Here is a 21930-nt window from a genome sequence, read left to right as displayed (position 1 = left end):
TGGGTGTTAATTACATTACTGTCTGCACAGCGGTTCACATTCAAAGAACTACCCTAGTGAAAAAAAATGCAGCGCAAGCACTAAAACAGGAATCCAACTTGTACATGCAAAGATGGTAATTTGAAAACCACAGTTCTTCGTGTGTCATCTGCCTTTTTGGCCTGACATTTAGGAGACCCGGTAGGGGAACTTCCAGAGCAAACATCTCAAGAAGGTGCCGGCAGAGCTACGACGAGAGCTTCCCAGCACCCATCCCCCCTCCACGGATGGCCAGGCAAACTGCCCCCAAACCCGCACGCTCCAGCATCCTTTCATGTTTTGCCTTGTGACATCCTGTGCAAGTCACGCGTTGCATGGGCTGAAACCAAGGACTGGGGTCTCAAATCGTCAGCTGCAATGCCGTCTTGCTTCAAGTTTGTTCTTAAAAAGTTTTTTTTTCCAAGCCAAAAAGCTCATACAATGCTTTCTAGAGACAAGTATGGAAATAACAAGCTACAGCAAATCATCTGCGCATCAGATCCCCCTTTGTATCTGGAAAGCATGTCTTGCCCCAGTTGGAAATGCTCTGCCCTCTCACACAAATGGCAGCATTTTCAGCATATACATTTTGCATGACGAAACAGGAAATTGAGTAACATGATGAAGCCAGATCTTCCGTGGCCATTTCAAGGAAAACGCCACCAAAACGCGGCCTGCCTGCCAGGAGGGGTTCTCCTGTCGGCAAGCCGTGGCGTAAAAGGAGAGCGAAAAACGATTTGTTGTTGTTGTAAAAAGAGTAAAAAAATTGTTTCTAAAAAATGCACGAGGCTGAACCTACCGGCGGCCGGGGGCGGGGGTGCCGGGGAGCCCCGCGGGTCCCCGCCCGGGGCACGGGCGGGCGGGCGGCCCCGAGGGGAGGCGGCGCGGCCGCGGGGCTCCGCGGGTCTCCGCGTCCCGCGGCACCTGGCGGCGCGGCCCCGGCCCCCGCCCCGGCCCAGGCGCGCTCCCGCCTTGCCCGCCCGCCCGCCCACCACATGCACACACCCGCGGCGAGAGGAGGAGCGGCATCTTCCTCGCCGTCTTCGTTTCGCCAATTCAATCCCCCCCTGTCCTCGCCCCTTTTTCTTAATTTATTTTATTTTATTTTATTATTACCACTGTCATCATTTGCCGGGGTGCTCGGGCCGGCTCTCGCCGGAGACGGTGGATTATACCTCGGGGGATCCCCGCGGCTCCTCGGGAAGGTAGGCAGCAGCTGATGCAATCGGGGGGACGGGGACGCGGCTCCCCGCGCAGCCTTTGTCTCCGCGCCGCGGCCGCGCAGCGCGGGCCGGAGCCCGCCGCCGGCCGCGCTTTGTCTCCGCCGCCTGCGCAGCCGCCCCTCGCCCCGCCAAAGGTGCCGGCTCGCCCCCGGCCGCGGCGGGTTTCAAGCCCTAAAAATGCGCGCAGCGAGTCGGGGAGGGGATGGGGGAGCCCAGAGGCATCGCTGCGGCGGGGGACGGGGCCGGCCATGCGGCATCTCCCCGCGGCTGGGGCGGCGGGGGGGCCGGCCGCCGCGATGCTGCCGTACCCAGCCGCTGCGGCGTGCCTTTAAAAAAACAAAAAGAAACCAAACCAAAAAAAAAAAAAACCCACCCAAACCGGCAGACAGCAGCCACGAGCTTTCGCTGGCAGCGCCAAAAAAAAATAACAGTCAATGAGTTTGGCCCTGGGCAGCGCGATGGCTGGGGCTGCGCGGCGGGGCCGCCGGCGCCGCAGCCTCCGCAGGATGCGCGGCCGCGGTCAGTGCGGCCGTGCCGGGCAGCGTTCCGGCCCCGCTTGGACCCAGCCCCGCCGGAGGGGCAGGGGAAGTTTTACGGTGTTCAGAAAACGCAGGCTGGGCCCACGGCGCGCACGCGTGTGGCTGTGCGTGTGCGCCTGCCCGTAAATACATAGTAACAGCTAAGCTGCTGGCTTTTAATGAGCCGAAGGCGAGAACAAAAACGGGCAGGTTTGCATGCCCGGGTGTGCGTTTGCTCACGTGTATATACGTCCAGCTCGCTCTTATGGCAGAGGGTTTGTTCCGCTGTTTTGCAGAGTTTGTAATGCAACCTGTAGCTAGGATGTCTCTCCTTGCGGCAGAGGAGACCAGGAGGTGTGTAAAGCCGGGCTTTGTTTATGTGACATTAGGAGGACCGACATAAACCCCGTGTTCGGCAGTTGGTTTTACGGAGGGCGAAGGTGTGGTCTGCTTGTGCCACCAGCTGAACCCACCGCACAGCCGTGGGCTGTTCCGTGTCTCACGGACTGCTTTGGGGCACTTCCACTAACCTCTGTTCCAAAGGATAGTAACCCGTGCTTGGTGGTGCTTCGTTTAGGTTTGTTTGGGATTGACTCGTGCTTGAAAGGCAAAATAATGTGTACCAGCCATTGTTCTAAAAGTAAAGTATTAGAAAAATCCTTTTTAATTGATAAAATACATTCTAGAAGGAAAAAAAAGACATTCTGAGTCTAACCATCTTAGATCAGAAGTCAAAACAGCTACAGGGGGAGAAAGAAAGAGCATCCTTCCATCTAATTTTTACTTCATTTGCCACCAAAGTACTAACTTTGTTTAAAAAGCCTCTAAAAGGGAATTCCATCTGTTGCTGAAGGATAAAGAGCATCAGTACCTGCCCTTTTCAGGCTAGAAGCCCATGCCAAAATTGTGCTGAAATCGACTGGCAAAACCTGCCTGAAATCTAGGAATTGCCATATTCTCAGTGAGCAGAGGCCTTCTGCTGTGGCTCGGTGGAAATTCACTGACTAAAATGGGATCTGCCTCACTGTCGTACTGAATGACTCCTATTTGACTTTGCCTTTTTGGAAGGTTTTTGTTGGTGTTTTTTTTTTTTTTTTTCTTTTTAAGAGGCACCATAGAGAGAGCACTTCACTGAAGCACACTGCGGCATCCTCTGGCTTGTCACTTGAGACTATTTATGCTGTAGTTGGACCAACGGGGCTCTCCAGCCCGGGTGAGGACAGGAGATGCGTTGGCAGCGAGCGCCGTGCTCCACATACCCCTGTGCAGAGGATTATCCTCCAAATTATTTGAGGCTTTCTGCAGATTGCCGTAGAACATGGAGGAGCAATTGTCCTCCATGTCCAAATCCTGCTTTTTACAAGGGTTTTAAAGGATGGAAGGGGAGGCAGGGCTCTCTCAGCCAGACTGCTGGCGGGCTCCTCATCCTGGGTCTCTGTCCTACATCTGGTTTTGGGGTTTGCTCTTTACCAGGGGAAGAGAGGTGACTGAGCAGAAATGGGACTTTCCTTCCTCCCGTGCTCTCCCCTCTCTTTTTCTCAAATTGCTCATTTCTGTAGAAACACGCTTAGCACATAGTGTGACAGTAGCCACGCTTTAAAAGTTGGTATTGTGAAGGTGAATTAGATTTTGTGGGAATATTTAAATATTCTAAGCCTAAATTCAGTTTCCTTTTGATAGGTATGTATTGCTGTGACCTTAATCCAGTCCAAGAAGTCTGAGGGGCCACTCTTGGGAAAAATGGCAGCTTTTTCATGTTGAAAGTGTTTCACGGTCCTTTTCCAGTTAGCTCTCATAATATTTGTGTAAGCTTATCAGGTAAATATCTCTTACAGTCAAGAAAACTGAAGCAAAGAAATTACTTGTAAACTGGGGGGGAAGGAAAAGTGAGTTGCATATGAACTTATGCAAAGAGTTCTTCCTTCTGCAGTACGAAATTTATTTTAAATAAGGATTTCAGAGCTGCTGTTTAGCCCTCACGAATACATCTGGATAGTCTGTTTCATTGCTGTAACCATAAAGCCCTACTCGTACAGCGCTTCCACTTTTTGTGGAAGACAAGAGTTCCTTTATTTGTGGCGGTGCGTTCTGGGATCTCTTCAGCAAAACCAAGACTGTTGAGAGGATTTCACAGAGAAATATAATTACGAAAAAATGTGACTATATTCCTCTGCCAAATGCCTTCCCTAAATTGACTGGGAAGGGCTCAAAACAAAAATGTAGTTGAAACCATTTTCCTTTATGGCTCATCTTTAAGTGTTTTGCCTAAAGTAATATATCACTGGGTGAATCAGACTGGGATTTTATGATTTCTTATTTGCCTGCCTTTGATCAGCTGAGTAGCCTGTCGAGACTTAATTTGGGACTGTCTTCCCTTTCTTTGTGGCAGCATGGAAGGGCAGCGTGGAGAGCGATGGGGCAGAGCAGGAACATTTTCCTGTTGCAGCACAAGGTCACGCAGTACCAAGAGAAAGGTTGAGAATCCACATTTGTGCTCAGCGCTTCTTTTTTATAGCACCCTTTTACCAGCTTCCTTCTCAAGTCTTCTGTCACTTGTTTATTTCCCCTGCCACCACCACCTAATCTTTTAACTGTTTCCATCCCTTGTGCCGTGGGGGCAGCGTGAGAGAGAAGGAGCCTGGAAATGAAAGGTGATGGCCTGCAGCCACCAAGCAAACAGCTGGAGCAGCTGGAAGGCCTTCTGGCCGCCGCACTGCCCACGGCCTGGCGGCGTTGCCGGTGGGCAGAACGGGCGCGTGTCAGCACCTCAGTGGCTCTCCATGGGGCCCTCCGGGCCACCGGGGCTGGGCCGCCAGTGGGGCCAGGGTGAAGCTGCTTCCTTCCGCCGCTCCGGCAGCTGCAGCCTGCTGCAGAGGGGCAGTACCGAGGGAGCTGGAGGCAATGACATTTCAAGCACTGCAGATGTTTGCTCCGTGGATGTGAGTCAGTCTTGAATTTCCAAGCTCTTTGTTGTCTCCGTGGCTCTTCTCTAATCTCTCCATTTTGTCCTTCCTGTGGATGAGGAGTAAATCGGGAGCTTTATGTTCCACATGTCAGGTGTCACTGATGCTGAACAAAAAGGAGGTAGTCACTTCCCTGCCTCCCAACGTGATACTGTAACGTATAAAGGCTATTATTGCTTTTTGTCATTTAAGTGAATAGTCCGTACACAGAGTACACAGAGTTTCAGGCTCAGTGTTTCATTAGTTATAACCATGGAGTCTTACTGGTCATATTGCTCTTCTTTGAAAGAACTTTTAGAAGTATGAGCAAAGAAAGACGTATCACATCTCGGGCTTTGTAGGAATAAAACCAGCTTGTGTGAAACTCAAGCACTGGATTCTGATGCCTCATAACCGACCAAGAGGAGTTCTTGGCAAAATTCCCTTTGAGTCATATTTCATCTTTTAAGCAAATTATCTTGAATTCCATACTTAAAATTGCTTAGCGTGTCTTAGATATTTGCCATCCCCAAGACCGTTTGACTGCGGGTAGCGTTCAGTGAATGAAGTGGCCGGTGAGAGTGCACATGACAAAAACCATACCCAGAGACAGGCTGGATGTTGTCCAACCCGACCGCTTACCCAAACGCCTCTCGCATACTGGGTCAGCTTTTGGGCAGCCATGTGTCTTAAGATGGCACTTTTTGAATTATGTCACTTACAGGATATGAAAAAAATGGCCTGTGAATTAAGCCATCACCATTACCACCAGGAGTGATGATGTTACTGTTAAAAACACAACTTCTAGCAAAGTGTTTTCTGAGATTACACCTCTTCCAGGTACTGCCCAGAAAGGGTTCATGCTTGAGCCAGCATAAGAAATCAAGTTAGATTGTCTGTATTAGCGTATTTTTTCAAATACAAACGTTTTGAGCCCATTACTGCTATTGTAGAATTTGAACAGTCCAGAAAACTGGAGTTGCAGGGATTTTTTTTTTTTCTTTTTTTAAATGTTTCAGAAGGCAACAGAGAAAATGACCCCAGTTCTTGGAATGTGTTTTAATGGCTTGTGAAGGTCTCAGTGTCCTTGAGAAAAATAAACTCATTTTATCTTCTTGTGTCATCTCACAGTCCTCCTTCTGAAGTCTGTGACCAGTTGTAATCTTTCCCATATTCTGCAAGGAGCACACGATGAATAAATTATCCATAATGGGTTTTACAAGACATGTCATGGGATGTTTAAAGAAAAAGCCAAGCTCCTAGGCCAGACCAGTGCTTTTTCTACTGAACAGAGGAGCTGGATCCGCTACCAAACACAGACCTTTGAGGTTCCTTTAGAAAGGTCATTAGCTCTTTCCTGTTTTTTTTCTTGGGGTGATTCCTGCTTCAGGGAGGAATGTTTGCCCATCCGAGTAGAAAAGTTTGAAGTAAGAGCAAAATTCTTGTTTCTTCTTGTTGATTTACGATGTGTGTGTCTGGAGAGAGAGGTTTGATGGCAGGTCTCCGGAAGTTTTCTTTTTGGGAGGTTTAAGGCTGGGCAGAGTAGTAGGCACAGTGACTGGAAGTGATTGGGATTGCTACAGTCACTCTTCAGATGACTATTTACTGCCTTTCAATGTGAATTAAGATAAAGCTCAGTCTAGGAACTTTTGCCAATGTAGCATTTTTATTTGCATTTATTTCATGACATTTCTTGAATGAAAAGGCCTTAGAAGTAAAAATGGTGCTTCCAGTAGCTCAGCATCAACATATGGTGAATTTTTATTAGTCGAAGCAATTACTTTTTTTTTTTTTCCCCCCACAGCATTAGTGGCACCTATACCTGAGGTGGCAACTTGCTTAGCTTGGCTATCCCAGTCTCAAAGCTCCCTTTGGGAGCAAAGCGACAGCATTTGCAGAGAGCAGCTCAGCGTGGCTACAGACCCCTCCCGTGGGCCGGGATGGATCCTCCTCTGGCAGCACCAGGCTCCACTGTAGAGGCCAAGTGACGAGCCTGGAGCGGACACTCGACTTATAGGGAATAAAGCTGGTTGATGTGAAGCCTACCCTTAGGGACTGTAGATTTTATTTAGGCTCTGCAAGTTGTCACATCTGTGAACTTGAAATTTAAAATAGGCAATTTGGGGGTGAAATTCATGTGACCACCTGTACTCCACTGACTGTGGAGGGTGCATAGAGTGATTAGCAATGACAAAAGGTTTGCTCTGTATGTATCTAAGGTAAAGTTATCTTTGCAAATAATTTGAGATTTGCATAGGTTTTTTTTCCAGGTATCACACTTCTATCATCCTTTCCCTCTGAATCTGCAAGCGCTTCACGAACTGAGTGTTATTGTCGCTGTCATCATCTTAATTTTACAGATGGAGGTGCTAAGGATGAGGTGGTTATCCTTTGCCAAAGGTTTGCTATGAGTTCATGCTATGACAGGGAAAGTTTCAGTCCCCAGCCCCACTGCTCTCTCTTCACCCTCCTTGTGTTTTGGCGCTGAGATCAGGTTTTCTCATATTTGGAAGTGCAATGCGTTATTTCACTCCACAGTTTTTTGGTTTCAGGGGTTTGTTTTGGTGTTTTTTTAGTAAATCACTTAACCTAGCAAGAACCCGAGGCAGATTCAAAGGTGTGCCTGCTGCGATGCTGCTTCAGAGGCAACTCGCCTGCCTGAAATCTGGAATCTGCTGAAATGATTGCTGGTGCTTCGGCTGGCACTGCTTGCACTAAGGTTTTGCTGCATCTTCATCCAATCAATTTTTTGTAGAATCAGAATTTTGGTTAAAACCAAAAAAAGGCTGTTTGCACTGCAAAGATTCCTTGCGAATAAACCAGTGAGCCGTTTTCCTGCCAGTCCGGCCTTGCAGCGTTTCAGCTACAGAGGAGCAGAACGGCAAAGCAGGAGCTGCACGTCAGTGAGCTGTGAAGTCTGCTCTCCAGCACACTGTTTACCTCGCAGGAGTGCTAATTTCAGCACCTGCTTTTGAAACACTTAATGGAGAATTTATTAAGCACAGGCAATGTCAAGGCAGTTCTGAAAATCCTCTTGGGGCACCATGATGCAAAACGGCGCCTAAAGGGAAAGCTGCTCTGCTTGAATCTCAGACGAACATTTACGCAGGTTTTTAAATGCCAGGGGATACACATCTCGATACAGAGGTTGTCACATCTTCTAAGGAATTGTTTATTTTAGGAACTCATGGTCACAGGAAGCTTCAGGATTCAGTGGGCTCAGTCCTTGCCACCTCAGCAGTCGCCATCTCCTGTGGTTTTATCCTTTTATAAAAAGATCATGCTTCTCTTCCAAAATAGGTAGACTATTTTATCCCCACAGCCTCCAGGAAGACTGTTCCAGAATGTCACTGCTAAAACCACCCTCTGCTTGCCAGTGTGCATTTATTTATCAGCAGCTGAAATCCATTTCTTTCTTTTTATTGTGCCAACATTTTAATACCCGAGCAGTCGCTCTCCTGGTATCTGTAGTGAAAATCTCCTCTGTAGAGGAGCTGAAAAGGACGCAGCTCACATCCTGCTCTCATTCTCACACCAGGCTGTACCAGGCCCCGTCTGCCACCATAACCACGTGTTTACTTGCTCCTTCAGTAGAAAAGAGCAGATCCTGCCCTGCTGTAAGCCTCGAGGCTCGCCTTTAAACTTTGCACCTGAAATTTGGACAGTTTGGGCTCTTGAGGAAATGTTAAGAACACACGTAAACTTCAAGATAAAATTACATTTCTGAGAAAGTATTTACAGGGGAAAAAATGCTCATTTGCAAAGCTTTTTTCTGCATGGTGGGGATGTGGTATAAACCAGAAGTATTGGGTCCTGTAAACTTAATTTGAAACAGGCAAATGTCATAACTGAACAAGTGAACTATGTCCTCCTGCGCCCTGCAAGAGCGCCCTGCAAGAGCCGGGGATGTTCCTGCTTCTTTGGTTGCATGAGAGCAGTTTGATGGTTTTGAGGTAGCCCTGAGAATTTTAAAATATCCCCAAATTAATCTGGCATCTGAGCATTCACCACGTACCCGAGGGTGAATCGTTGTTTGGCAATACTGCAGAAAATTCATTCACAAAATGGGAATTGAGAGAGTTGTGGTGCAGGAGCTTGTTTGTGAATAACATCTTGTTGCTTCAGCACTACGCTGGAGTTGTAGCTCAGCCGAAAGTGGTTGGACTCCGGAAAATATTGGTCTTTCAGTTGATTTGCATTGCTGATGAGGAAGTATGTCACTGTGGCAGACTTGTCTGATCTGCCTTTGGTGTTATTCTTGGTGCTTTTAGGCAACTCATCTATCAGAGGAGAGATCACCTGATCTCTAGATAATAATTGCTTGACACAAGATATACATTACTCTTTCTTCCTATGATACATGAGCTTAGGGATTGTTTTTGTCTGTTTCTGTCCTTGTTCAGAATAAGTTTAACCGTACACAAAGCATCCTCTTTACCAAAAAACCTTAACGTATTCAAATACCTGGAATACAGATATTAGTAGAACAGAGTACTGGGATAATTCTGTCCTTCTGTTCCATCCACTTAGTAACAGCACGAACACAAGGTATTTTATATTTTTAAGTAAGAGGCAGCATGGAGAACATACAGAAGTTGAACACCAAATATCGAAATGGGACTTGGACAAGCAACTCATTTTTATTCCTTAGTTTGTAGGCGGTTAATCTCTTTTCCTGAAACAAATAGGATTGGTTTGCTCGCTAGTTTATAAATACAAGCACTGTCTTCAGCAGTTGGTTGTGGGACCAAGTAAATTTGTAAGGTTAGTGATCTCATTAAGGCATATAAGGTTACTACTGTTCTGCAATGCATTTGGGTTATAACCTGAGGTCCTTCTAACAATACAAAATCGGTTGGTAAGGATGGTCCCTCTTGTGCAGGTTTCACTGGTTTCTTCTGGTGATATTGCCTGCTGTTGGTGGTATACATTTTGTTGGTTTTTTTTCTTGTGTTTTATTTAGGTTGCTCACACTACTGTGGCTGTGGTTCACTTACGAGATACCAACCAAACACTAATATTTGGAGAAACACTTGGATACGTACAGTTCCTCACCCAGGATGCCTTTCAAAGCTGGATTAGAACTGACTGAATTGCAGAATATGACTGTCCCTGAAGATGATAACATCAGCAATGATTCAAACGATTTCACAGAGGTGGAAAATGGCCAGATAAATAGGTGAGTATTTTTCCACTGACGCCGCCTGTGCTGAGAAACACACTGTTTAAAAACAGCATTCTAATTTTCAGTATATGTCTTGAATTATTCATTACCAAGTCATGCTCCATTTGAAGATGTAATTTGAATTTCATATGTGACATCTGTTGGGCATAGGCTGCAACAGCAGATAAAGCAAACAGAGTGGCAATATATTCATCGTTTTGAATCTTTCAAATTAGTCTAATAAAATGCACCAACATATAATGTAGCAAAAAGCCAACGTCTTGAAATGTCTGCTTGCACACAGCAAAGAAGTAATAATAATTAATACAATTAGATCAATGGCATAATTTGGGGCAAATCGCTTTGTTGACCTTTGATCTCTGATGGTTTTAACCTGCCTGGCCACCTCCATGCACCCAAGCTCCTGGGGATTTGCAGCTGGTGCTGTTGGCAGCAAATGTAGTCCCTGTCCATGTTCGCGATTCGGCAAGGTAAACTGGGCAGCGGCTGTTGCTCCCTGAAGCAAGGATGGCAAGAAGCTGGCGAAACAGAGACGTATACCTAACTCATGTCAAGTTTAAAAAATGCATCTATTTATCAATATTGGTGAAAATCATTACATTTGTTTAAATTAGTCTGTAGATGTTTCCTATAAGCTGTACAGTCATTTCAAAGAGCAGCCTGTTCCACCTGAGAGCGGTTCTTCAGGCCTTCCTGCCAGCCTCTGACAGGTGCTGAGCCATCCTGTTTACAGCAAAGACCTGCTGACGGACCCTTTTTGGGTTTTGTGAGCTGTAAAACAAGGAGCTGGTTTTCGATCAAACTTCCAGTTCAAATATTGCGAGGTGGAGCATGCCGGCTGGCTGGTGCCTGCGCGGGGATCCAGCCCCGCCTGGCACTGGTGCTGCTGGGAAGCCTCTGCCGGCACACCATCCTGCTCCTCTACGGCTGGGCTGCAGGTCTTTAAAAACCTCTTCTCTTGCCCTTTCTTCCTTTTGGCAGCAGCTTCTCTGGCTACCCAGAGAAACTCACTTTCTAGCATAAAAACAAAATTAAAAGCTGTTTTTTCCCAAGTGAGGGTAGAGTCGTGTGGCTCTCGTGGCCACGTGGGTGGGCAAGGAGCTTGGCGGCGGGTGCGGGAAAAAGCACCCGGCGTTGGCCATACCATGCACGTAGCAAAACCAGCCGGCCGTACCCCAGGACCAAGCAGGGGCCCTGGCTGGCGACATGGGCGAGCCCCCCCCGGCAGGAGGGTGCCAGCCTGACCCCCCGCCGCCTGCCTGGGGGAAGTCCTGGGGCGGTCGCCAGATGCGCCCTGTAGCGGTGTGACCACAGCGCAGCTGCGCTGATGAAGATTAGAGCTGGCCAGGAATTTTCTGATGCAACTGCTTTGATGGAAAGTGCCAAAACGAAATGCAAACCACTTCTGTGGAAAAAAAAAAAAAAAAGAAGAAGAAAAAAAAAAGGCAAGAGCAAGAAAAAAACCCCTCCAACTTTGCCAAAACAAAACAGTTCCAGCGTGAACCTGCTTGCTTTCCTGCTGGCTCACTTCGTAAGGCGAGGAGCTCAGGGGCTGACAGTGGTAAATTCACTCCCTGGAGCCTGCCGAGGAGTTATATCCTTGAGAGGGGAAGGGCTGTACTGGGCTGGCTGCACCTCCCCAGCGCTTTGGCTGGTGCCACCAGTAACTGTTACAGGGAAGAACCCTGTTAGCACTTCATCTTTTAGTGAATGTTTATGGAGGGTGGGGAAGGAGCGTGTGCCGTATGTGCCTGGTCCTCAGCGGCCACGATGTGCTTTGTGGAGTTAGGGCGTAGTAGGTGTGGCAAGCTCTGGGTCGGATCCAGACTGCCTGCAAAGGGAAGAAGAAAAGTGGGGTGAGGAAAGAGCGTCAGAAACTCAGAGACAGAATTCCTGATTACTGTTCTGGCTCTTAGGGCAGATGAACATATTCTACAATTTTCCATTCCCTTCTGGATAACTCTTTTCCTCTGCAGAGCATCATTTGTGTGTAGGATGTAGCCCATTATGGTTATCTTATCCCTCTGCTGGGGTGCTCGCAGGATAGCTACTTACTCATGCATCCCATACATGAGTATTTTTCCCTGTATATCCTGCTGTGTTCATGCTTCCCTCCATGTCTAAAACAAGAGTTTCAAGGCAGCTCGCACTGACCACAGCTTCCAGCGCAGCAGCACGTTGGCACTGGCACAGCCGCGTTGCTGTCCCTTGGGGCTGTGGCTGAGCCACCTGTGGCCACTGCCCTGTGCAAGCACCTCCACGCTGACACGGGTGACGAGACAGCGAGCAGACCCTGCTCTGTATCCCATGCCAAACGCATCCTGAAAGGATGTGGTTATTCCCATTCTATGACTATTTCGGCAAACGCCCTGTCTCTGTGGAGTAAGAGGTTAACAGGCGTGCGGAAGAAGTAATTCTGTGCTGCCTGGCACATGGTGCAAGGCCTTGTGAAACTCCAAAATCCATCAGAAACAGTGGGACTTTTTCTGTTGATTTCACTTGAGCTTTAGATTAGATCTGTAATTTTCAACTAACTTTTTTTTTGTTGTTTCAACCTGGTGGTTTTGCACTCTGTATTTCATTTCAAACTTTTTTTTTCTCCCAATGCATAATTTTTCAAGCTCAATGTAGAGCAGAGTTTTTAAGGGTCTTTTGGAGAAGGTACACCAGGGAGAAGCTGATTCCAGGTCTGGTTGTAAACTCCAAATATTTCTTAATCTCGGAAAATTCTCTAGTTTCCTTTGGATTTCCAGCCTTTTCTGGGCTGTATGTAGGGAGTTGTATGTAGGGAGGGGACATTGCTTGGAAGGGGCTGTATTAGGAGGGGTTTTTCTTTGTATGCAGATGTTGAATTTCTTCTGGGAATGTCGATAAAGAGACTTGCATCAAATCCAGACATGGATTTGGTGTCTTTTAACCATGCATCCTGGCTATAAAACTGTGCCATCTCTGCGCATGACTGTAAACCAGTATTTAGGTGACCTACTGCTTATCTGTAACTACGACGATGCTCTTGGGAAGCTGCTGGCTGAATGTCTGTCATGGTTTACAGCTACTAGTAAGTTATCAGCACCCCTTGTTCAGTTAACAAGGTTGTTAGTAGGTATACCCAGATCTGGTCCAAATTTCATAGTGTAAGCCAGACCAAGGTTTCTTCTGCATTTCTTGTTCCTGCCTGCCCTGGAAATCTTTGCCGTTGCTCAAGCTAGAGCTCAGTTTAAGAAGCTGCCTAAGGATAAAGTTCTGTCATCTTGGCAAAACTAGCTTTCCCTAACAAATGTTTAAGGCATTGTCAAATATCTCTTTAATTTAATTACATTTAAACATATCTGAGATGGCTAAATGTTTTTTGGCTAACTCTGCTTAGCCAAAATGATTAGCTTGGGGATATCACCTTAATCAAACATTTCTCATTTAAGTCCTTTAATAAATTAAATTTGGAAACCATAGTTAAACATAGTCCTTTTAAAACCACTTTATCAATAAGACTAAGTTTCTACTTTGCACTAAATCAAACCAGAAAAAGAATTAGATGAAGAAATTCTTTCCAAGTCAACCAGGAGGCTTCATGCATTGCAAGGATCAGCTGATTATTTTTTGACCAGGATATTTTATTAATGTGTCTGAAAAGTTTTGTATAAGCTGCTCATAATCATCTGTGATGTAGGAAGCACAACAGGAAAGCAGAAACATATAAGAACAGGCTATGTCTTTTAATTACGAGTAAAGCGCTTGAAATGAAGACAACAAACAGCGCAAATGGATTTCATGCTTGTCAGGGAGTCACAAGGCTTTGATGGCACAGACGGTCCTACTGCGCATTTCCACAGCACCTGCCACAGTGGCCTCTGGTCCTGGGGAGGGCTGGGAGAGGCTGGAGTAAACAGTCGTTTCACTTCATTCGTGTCATATCTGTAAGGGTCAAATACACAACATTCTGTGACAATGAATAGCTCATTCTCTAAGCACATCTATTAAGCAGAGCAGATGCATGTCATGGTTTAACTAGAAATTCCAGTATTCCCAAGATTTGTTCCCTTTCATATGCTGTAGGGGAAAAAATCACCCTGAAATGAAAAAATGTTTATAAAAAGCAAAATCTTGGGAAGATTTGTTTCTGTTGAACCCGTTGGATTTACCTTCCCCCTGCCTTTTTTTTTTTTTTTTTTTTTTAAGTTCAGTAATACATTCCATTTATGGAAAGCTTAGGCTGTCATATGGTACGTCTGTACCACCTACCGAGCGTGGTCCCGAGGCAACATTCTTGTCTGGGCTTGCAGGTTAAGTTGCCTGCAATAGCAAATGCAGCACAGCCTTGGGATCAGGCGGACCCCACATCCCCACCACTGCATCGCTGCTGAGCTTTCTGGGCAAGCCGTCCTGGGGCTGGGAGGCGGGTGCTGGGAAGCCCCCCGTAAAAAAGCTGGGCACAATGGTATGTACCTCAAGGTAGTGAGGTACCTCAAGAAGGTGTGATCTGGGAGCCCGGTGCCCACATTCCCACATCTGATTTTGCCCTCCCGTACACATCACACAGCATAAATGGAGAAAAATGTGCGGTGTGACATGGTAAACGTGGGGTGGATGAGGATCCCAGCTTATAATAGGAGATGAGACACTGGACAACAAGCCCAGTCCATTCTAATGTAGGACTAACTCAAAAGAGAGTACTTCGGATCTATTTATCAAATCAGACTAGTTATCTTAAAGTGCTATCCAGAAGGAAATGTGTTTGCTGGCCGCAGAAGATACCAGTTCTGCAGAAGCTGTTTACTCTGTCAAAAGTATTCCAGTGGAAAGTCCCACAGTCGCTTTATATTCAAGCAATATTACTCAAGTGTTGTCTTTATCATGTGTTAGTTCTTTAACAATAATTTTCATCAAACTTTAATACCAGGTGGCAATAATAATAGTATCTACAAATTTGTTATTTTTGTAATTATTAAGGGGGGACTGGCTGCAGAGGGATGAGAGGGGAGCAGACTAGTTACTTCTGTCATAACTCTGACAAAATCTAAAATGACACATGATCTCCATAAATGACAGAAGAAGGCAAAGTCCACAGATGTTCCCAGCAGCACTTACAAACCCAAAAGAGACAAAACTCTTCTCTGTGCTCCTGCCTGTACAAATTGCCTGCGGGGTGTTTCACGAGAGAGCTGGAATGTCTTTTTCAAACTGTTCACACTCTGCTGCCTGCGTTCAAGAGATGGGCTTTAAACAGACATGAAAAAAAAAAGCACACGCTCTGAATCAGGTTGAGATTTTATACCATGAGGATGAAATACCTACACGGTGAGCTTAGGAAAGTTAATTTTGGATCAGTCTATCTTAGAAGTGGTTGCTTTTCACTTCTTAAAACAGTGGGGGAGGTTCAGCCATCTATTCCAACTGTGTTAGGGCTGTTAAACCTGGCTCGGTGTCTGTATTTTGCAGCAAATTAGTTGCTGAAGTTAGTTTAAAAAATATAGGAGAAGCCTATAGTTGGTTTTTATCAATATAAAGGAAGTCAAAGCAGACCAATGGGTAGGAGTCAAAGTTGCAACAAAACCAGCAAAAATACCACATACATTTTGCCAGCTATGCCTGGATTTAAGGGACAAACTCAAAATGTGTATGTGGTACACAAAATGTTAAAGACCCAGGGCCCAGTGTGTCAGCTGTGGAAGCCAAGTCAGCAGCATTACGACTACGTGATTTTGCCATACACTTAGAAGCTGTGCTAGCATATATTGCTAGTAATTAGGCCACAGCCACGGAAGCATGGAACTTTGATAGAGCTCTGTCTTTATGCGTTCATGGTTTTATTACCAGCCTGAATACCTTTGGATGTACTCAAATGATGCACAGTCTTGAATCACAGTTTGAACTATACATCCCCAGCCAGTAGACGTTCCCAGCTGTGGGAAAGGACCAGCGGTGCTGCTCTTTGTGTTCAGCACGTTTTTTGTCTGTTTACATTTAAGAAGAGCCACCTTAATTTACCTACGGCAAAAAGGGTCTCTGACACTTGGTGACAGCCCCTGGTTAGGTGCATAACATGTAGGATGGCTGATGCATTAGCCAGTGCAGCCTAAGAATCCATCTGTGGATTAATGAAGATGCCAGGGACTTAATTGTGCACAAACCTTCAAAAGATGAAAAGCTGAAAGAATGCTCTACACAAACTAAAATGTTTGCTGAAGAGAAGGTCTGGGAGGAAATAACAGCTCATCCAAATCCCAAGGATACCGACACAGCCGCAGGAGGCAAATCTTGTTCTGGTGACGGTTAAGTTCCTAAATGTGGATATATCAAGGACACAAAATAAGTAAAAGAGGCAGAGAAAGAAAAGCTGTTTATTCCATGTTTCCCTGCACAGGACTGTTTAATTTTGCAGTATGGTGATTTCAGTATTGAGTTTCGAAAGACACTTAAATGAAAATCTGGTAGCCCAGAATGGTGCACCAGCAGAGCAGGTTGCCTGGTTCAGGATGGTCCACGCAGTGCTGGCTGCATGCAGCACCTCTTCTTCCTCTTAACTCCAGCCAGACCGACCCTACGGTGACAATTAAGGGTTTCACAGGGTGCCACGCTGTCACCGGACATTGAGGGGACAGACAGGGTCTTTTAGGGATGCTTGACAGAACGATGATGGCACTATATTGTAGTTACAATTAAAGCTTTATTTTCTTAACAGGATATTATGATTAGTATAGCACAGAATTTATGATCAGAATGGCACAGGATTTCTACAGGCAGAATCAATGTAGTATGATCTGTAAGTAGCATAATACAGAATTTATAATACAACTTAACTTATAATTTCTAATCATCTGGACCCTCTGCAGATCGGGTCAAATCTTAATACATGGTTTGCTGTATCAATATAACAACCATAATCTAAGACTTGAAAATCATATAAAAGAAGACGAGTCACTCCCTCAGTCCTTGGAGGAAGCAGAGGACGGTGGGGGTGTCCCTGGCCACCGGGGGTCCTGGGTCTCACTGTCCAGCAGCAGCTTCAGTCCAAGTTCCCCGCTTAGGACTTGTAACTGCTTGATTTTATGGACAGTGCTCTGGGTGCTGTTAGGCTTCCCTGCGCTGTGGTGGGGTCATCACTACCGCCTGGTCGGCCGCGTCCCTGGGACTTTTCAAGGCTGGCAAGGAAGGGAGTAATCAGCCTGGTGCCCAGGAGTCTTGAGGCCGACAGGGAGGGGAAGAAAAAATCTGTTTGGTTTGTCTACGTGGTTCACAGGACCTTCAGGGCCTGATAATGAGGGAAAGAGAATGAATACGTGACCCGCTCAGTCACAGAGAATGGCTGCTTCCCTCATAAAATGGCGTTCGTTATGCTAGCCACATTAGCAGGGGTCGGCAACAGGGGGTACCAGTCACACACACCTCTGCAGGACACCCGGAGAAATATCTCCTCTTAGTGTCTGTGCAAACAAATTACTTGCCTGTCCACAAAATTGGTGCTGCTTCTTTACTAAATCTGCTAAAAGACCATTCTGTATATACACATTTATTCTGATCTTGTGCTAGTGTTACCTTTATAGATGCCCAGTGTACGCTGGTATCAGTGAAGCATAATCTGGCTCATTAAATAGTTATGAGTTTGACCTCTTTTCACGTACAGTTTTCATACATTCACTATTTTGTAATCACATGCTGCTCATGGAATTAATGTGTTCGCATTTTCTAAACACTGGAAATAAATCCTCTGACTTCTTTCAGCAAGTTTATTTCGGATCGAGAAAGCAGAAGAAGTCTCACAAACAGCCACCTGGAGAAGAAGAAATGCGATGAATATGTAAGTCTCTCTTGCTGTTCTTTTCCCTGTCAAAATGAACTATATGTTGTGCATATGAAGGGCCTTTAGACATGGTCTTCAAAAGTGCTGGGCACACACAATTACAACTGAAATTCAGGTTCCGGTAGGAGCTGCCTGTGCTCAGCACTTAAAAAAATGAAAAAACAAAAAACCCAAGCATTTTGGTCGAGTTGAGGCAAGGGAATCCCTCTGGCCTGTGTGAGGCAGGAAGTCCTGGCGGTTCCTTATGGCCTTACAATATATAAACCATGCACCTAAGATGTTTCACAGGCGTAGTGAAAGATGGGGTTTAAAATTGAAAGTGTAGTATGAGTTGTGTGTTGCCTGTACCATTTACGTCAGTTTAGAAAATCTATAGGACAGTGATCAGAGTGGAGCTGTGATGGGGTTCAGCGATGCTTTTTCCTCTTTCAAACCGATTTTTATTAAGTCATTTCCATAGCAGTAGTTACTTATATCTGATGTATTGCAAAATGTGGAGTTTGAAGCAAAGATGCATTTCCCTGCTCCGTTCCAACCTGTTGCTAACACGTCTGTCTTCACTTCTCCAGATCCCAGGAACTACTTCGCTGGGGATGTCCGTCTTCAACCTCAGCAATGCGATTATGGGCAGTGGGATTCTGGGTCTCGCTTTTGCCTTGGCCAACACGGGAATTCTCCTTTTTCTGTAAGTATTCGCGTGGTGAGTAGCTGATCCCCATGCAGTTTCACTGTGTTTAGAGAATGGGTGCACTGCCAGCAAGCGGAGGGATTTATAGTCCATCTGTAATCAAGTACAGCATTCAAGCCTGAAAATGTTAGCTACAAGTTTCAGACATTTTTTTTCAGTCAAATTTTTCTGGGGGAAAAGCCACTATGCTAGAGCAAATTAAGTCCATGTTATTTACTACTGACCTGAGCCTAGCCAGAGATTTTTCCTATGGTCCACAAGCTCCACATACATCAGAAATATTCAGTAGTAATAGCTGCAGTGGGATAGTACCTAGTTCTTACTTGTGTCACAGGATCTCCAGAGCTTTCATCAAAGCATGGTGCAATAACTACTTTTTTTTTTTAACCAAGAAAAAGAATATTTATATTCCTTTATATGTTACATATAATATTTTCATCTCACTCCCACAGTTTCTTCAGTTTCTTATGTGAGAGTCCTTGAGAGCCAACATAAATATAGCCAAGATTTTAGTATGAAAAAAGAGTTGAGGTAGAGTACTTAACTCCAGCAAAAAAGAGGCATTTTGTAAAGGAGAATTTTATAGTTTAAAAATGAAACAGTGCCAGTGAATGAGTAAGACACAGTGTTATTCTGTGTTATTCTGGATCGCAGTATGAGACATTTCATTGTGAAAAGTGATTGTTAAGAAATCAGTTGGGAATTATGTGCAGATTTCGGTGATAAATGTTCATTGAGGGAAGAAATACAATAATTTACAATCTTTGAGAACTGTTCAACACTATTATTGAGTCTACAGATTACTGTAAAGAGGTGTCATTTCTTGAATGTCAAATCTAAAAATCTAGAACTTTTGTTATTTCTTAGGTTTTGGGGAAATATATAATATGAGCCCTGTGTATTGCAGAGTAGATGGCCAAAATGGTATGTATAGCCATCTGCTCTGAGGTTTTGTGCCAGGATAACTACATCGATGCTGCTAACTTACAATTTGCTGTGATTGGGTAAAATCTAGGAATAATCCAAGGAGTTAATCCATTTACATTAAGAATGTACAAAGTCTCGTAACTGTGTTGTCACTAAGCTAGGATACAAAGTAGCTGGACTCTAATCTAGGTCTTTTTCATGCAGAGGAACTGAGTTTATTTCATTTTTGCTGCTTTTTTTAGCCAGCAGTTTAACCTGTATGTGATACTCCACCCGTCCTCTGACAAGCACACCGCTGAGGGCACAGACTGGTGGTGGCAAACACTGCTGTAACCAGAAAAAAAAAAGTTACCTCTCTTCACCCTACACCTCTTCTGTGATAATAGTGTCTCAGCCAAGGAGCACCCTCAATTTCTCTTTACTGCTTTAGTTTTCTATAATCTCATCCTCTTCTCATTATTTCAGCAGTTTTTCATGAGAGCTAAGTGAAATGTAAAATGTGTTTGCTCTAAAGGATATAAGAAGGCAGTTTCTTTTAAGTGAAGTAGATCAGACCAGTGACCATCAGAGAAACTTTTAACAACGTGTGATGGTGACTGGGCTCATCTTGGCCCGAGTAGTGAGCGTGTAGATCTGTAGCACCGTGTTGTATGAAAAACTGCCAACCCTGAAGGCAGAGATTTTATACAGTAAATAACAGCATTATTCTCTACAGAATTAACTGTGTGTATTTAAAAATGGATGATTGTTTTTGCTGGCTTTATAATGCCTTTAGATCTGTTGGCCTGGAGATAGACCAGCCCACTGAGATCAGAGGTAAGGAAGCCAGCAGGATCTACCTGGCCAGGTTAGCAGAGCTTTCACATTTGAAGCCTGGAGGTATAGGATCCGAATGTGGTGTCTGTAGTTATGCCTGAAAGTTGAACTGCTTTACATGTTCTTTTATCATGCAGTAATCTCAGAGTTAAACCTAGTCCATTAGTGTTAGATTTTTTTCTTACACTCTCATTCAGTGCATTTTTCCCATAAATGTTTAGTTCTGCTGTCGCTATCACAGGTAGATCTTAGAACCATTTCTGCTTTACAAGTGATTAAAGATAGAGTCCTAGCAATACTTGCGTTGCTTTTTGCACATGAGAAAGCACTTAAATTCATTGCTTTTGAGTAGCACAGTTCTGGAAAGTTTCTAGGTTGTATTGGCATGCACCATCTCTGAAAAGTAGAAAGCAGAGGTGGAAAAATTATCAAACAAGCTAACAAAGCAGACCCAGCCTGATTTCCACTCTCACACCTTTTATGCTCCTGCAGTGTGAAGTGTGCACTGCCATGCACACCTGGATCAGTTCAGATCCTATATTCTTGGCATAAGGCATGCAAAATAAACATGGCAATGAGTATATACTCTTACAGCCTATTTGCATAACTTAGTGCCGTAGCAAAGTGTCATGCTTTTTAGGCAAAACAACTGAGGAAGGAACTCAGAGGAACTTAATCCCAGTATTGTTGATAACCACAGCCTAGACCAAAGAAGAGCATCCTTTCCTGCATGCAAAAGGGCAGAAAACCTTGCTACAGAAAGATGGCACAAAAGGTTTGGGAAGTAAGAGATGGGCCAGGCCACCTAGGGAAGGCAGGAGCACTCATTGCTAGCTCACCCTTCTTGTGGTTTCATCCTGGACACCCAGCACCAGAGTGATGGGTTGTGTTGCAGAGACACAGGAGCCAGCCAAGTGCAAGGTGCCTTCAGCCGCATTTAGCCCGGCACTGCATGTGATCTGAAAAACCCTGCTGATGCACAGGGCTTGTTAGATGAGGTATAGTATGAGACTACAACTGAAGTTTCACGCTGCTTTCTGCAGCCACACTGCTAGGGTAAACTGGAAGCAGTCACGAAGCTGCAGCCTAACTCCTCCGGAGGTTTAGGGCAGGCTGGCAGACCGGCCCTCTGGGAGGCCGTACGGTGGCGAACCCCATGCCCTGCCGTGCTGTTCTGCACCTGATACCTTGTGAGGGTTCAGAGCTGTTCTGTGCAATAAGGCAGGTGACTGCATGAGCCTCACACGTCTTCTGCCCCCAAAGCCCAGGACTCCACAGAGGGCTGGGGACAGCACATGTTTCAGCTGACCTGGTAGTGTGGCAGCTGGGACCAAACAGCAGCGGCATTGCAGAAACAGCTTGTTCTTCCAAGCACTGTATCAGTCCCCTGCCCTACACTGTTTATTCTGGATTTGTTGGGGGGAGGTGACTTTTGCATGTGCCGGTTGCTCACATAGCTGCCAGCACTTCTTTAAAAGCAGGCAAAATAAAAAGTAGGGGAGTGCTTTTGGGACTGCAGTGCAAGCTCCCCTGCTTCTGTTTTGAATTTGTGCAGAGCGAGTGGCATGGACATTTTCATTCCTTTCCAAGGGGTGGTTCTGGCGTGAATATCCCTGTCCATACCACAGTCCTAACACAAACAAGTTTTTCATACAGCGCTAATGAAAATGCCAAGTGTCTCTGTAAGAAAACCCTATGGGGAGCTAAGGACAACAGATCAGATAAATACCTGGCTGCTTGGGAGTGTTATTTTTACCGCTGCAAAGACTCCATGAGCTCAGTGCCTGAAAAACGGGAGCTTTTAATATTAAAATA

General features: G+C 45.4%; 1 protein-coding gene across 2 annotated transcripts in view; it reads left to right on the top strand.

The window, feature by feature from the left end:
* The first annotated feature begins 1030 nt into the window (after positions 1 to 1030).
* Positions 1031 to 21930, top strand: part of SLC38A1 (solute carrier family 38 member 1) — a 42036-nt gene continuing 21136 nt past the window's right edge. For both annotated transcript variants that reach the window (XR_015706572.1, XM_087766424.1), the window contains exons 1-4: positions 1031 to 1223; positions 9665 to 9880; positions 17606 to 17681; positions 18254 to 18369. Coding sequence is in view for 1 of the 2 variants with exons in the window: in XM_087766424.1 (XP_087622550.1) it covers positions 9762 to 9880; positions 17606 to 17681; positions 18254 to 18369 (311 nt within the window). In the remaining variant the exon portion in view is untranslated. The remainder of the gene's footprint in view (positions 1224 to 9664; positions 9881 to 17605; positions 17682 to 18253; positions 18370 to 21930) is intronic.

This window comes from Nipponia nippon, unplaced genomic scaffold (genome assembly GCF_047370975.1).
Source record: "Nipponia nippon isolate SJK-2023a ecotype South Korea unplaced genomic scaffold, ASM4737097v1 scaffold_3, whole genome shotgun sequence".
Taxonomy (NCBI): domain Eukaryota; kingdom Metazoa; phylum Chordata; class Aves; order Pelecaniformes; family Threskiornithidae; genus Nipponia; species Nipponia nippon.
Note: the sequence above shows the minus strand (reverse complement) of the source record. Positions and strands in the feature narration are given on the sequence as shown.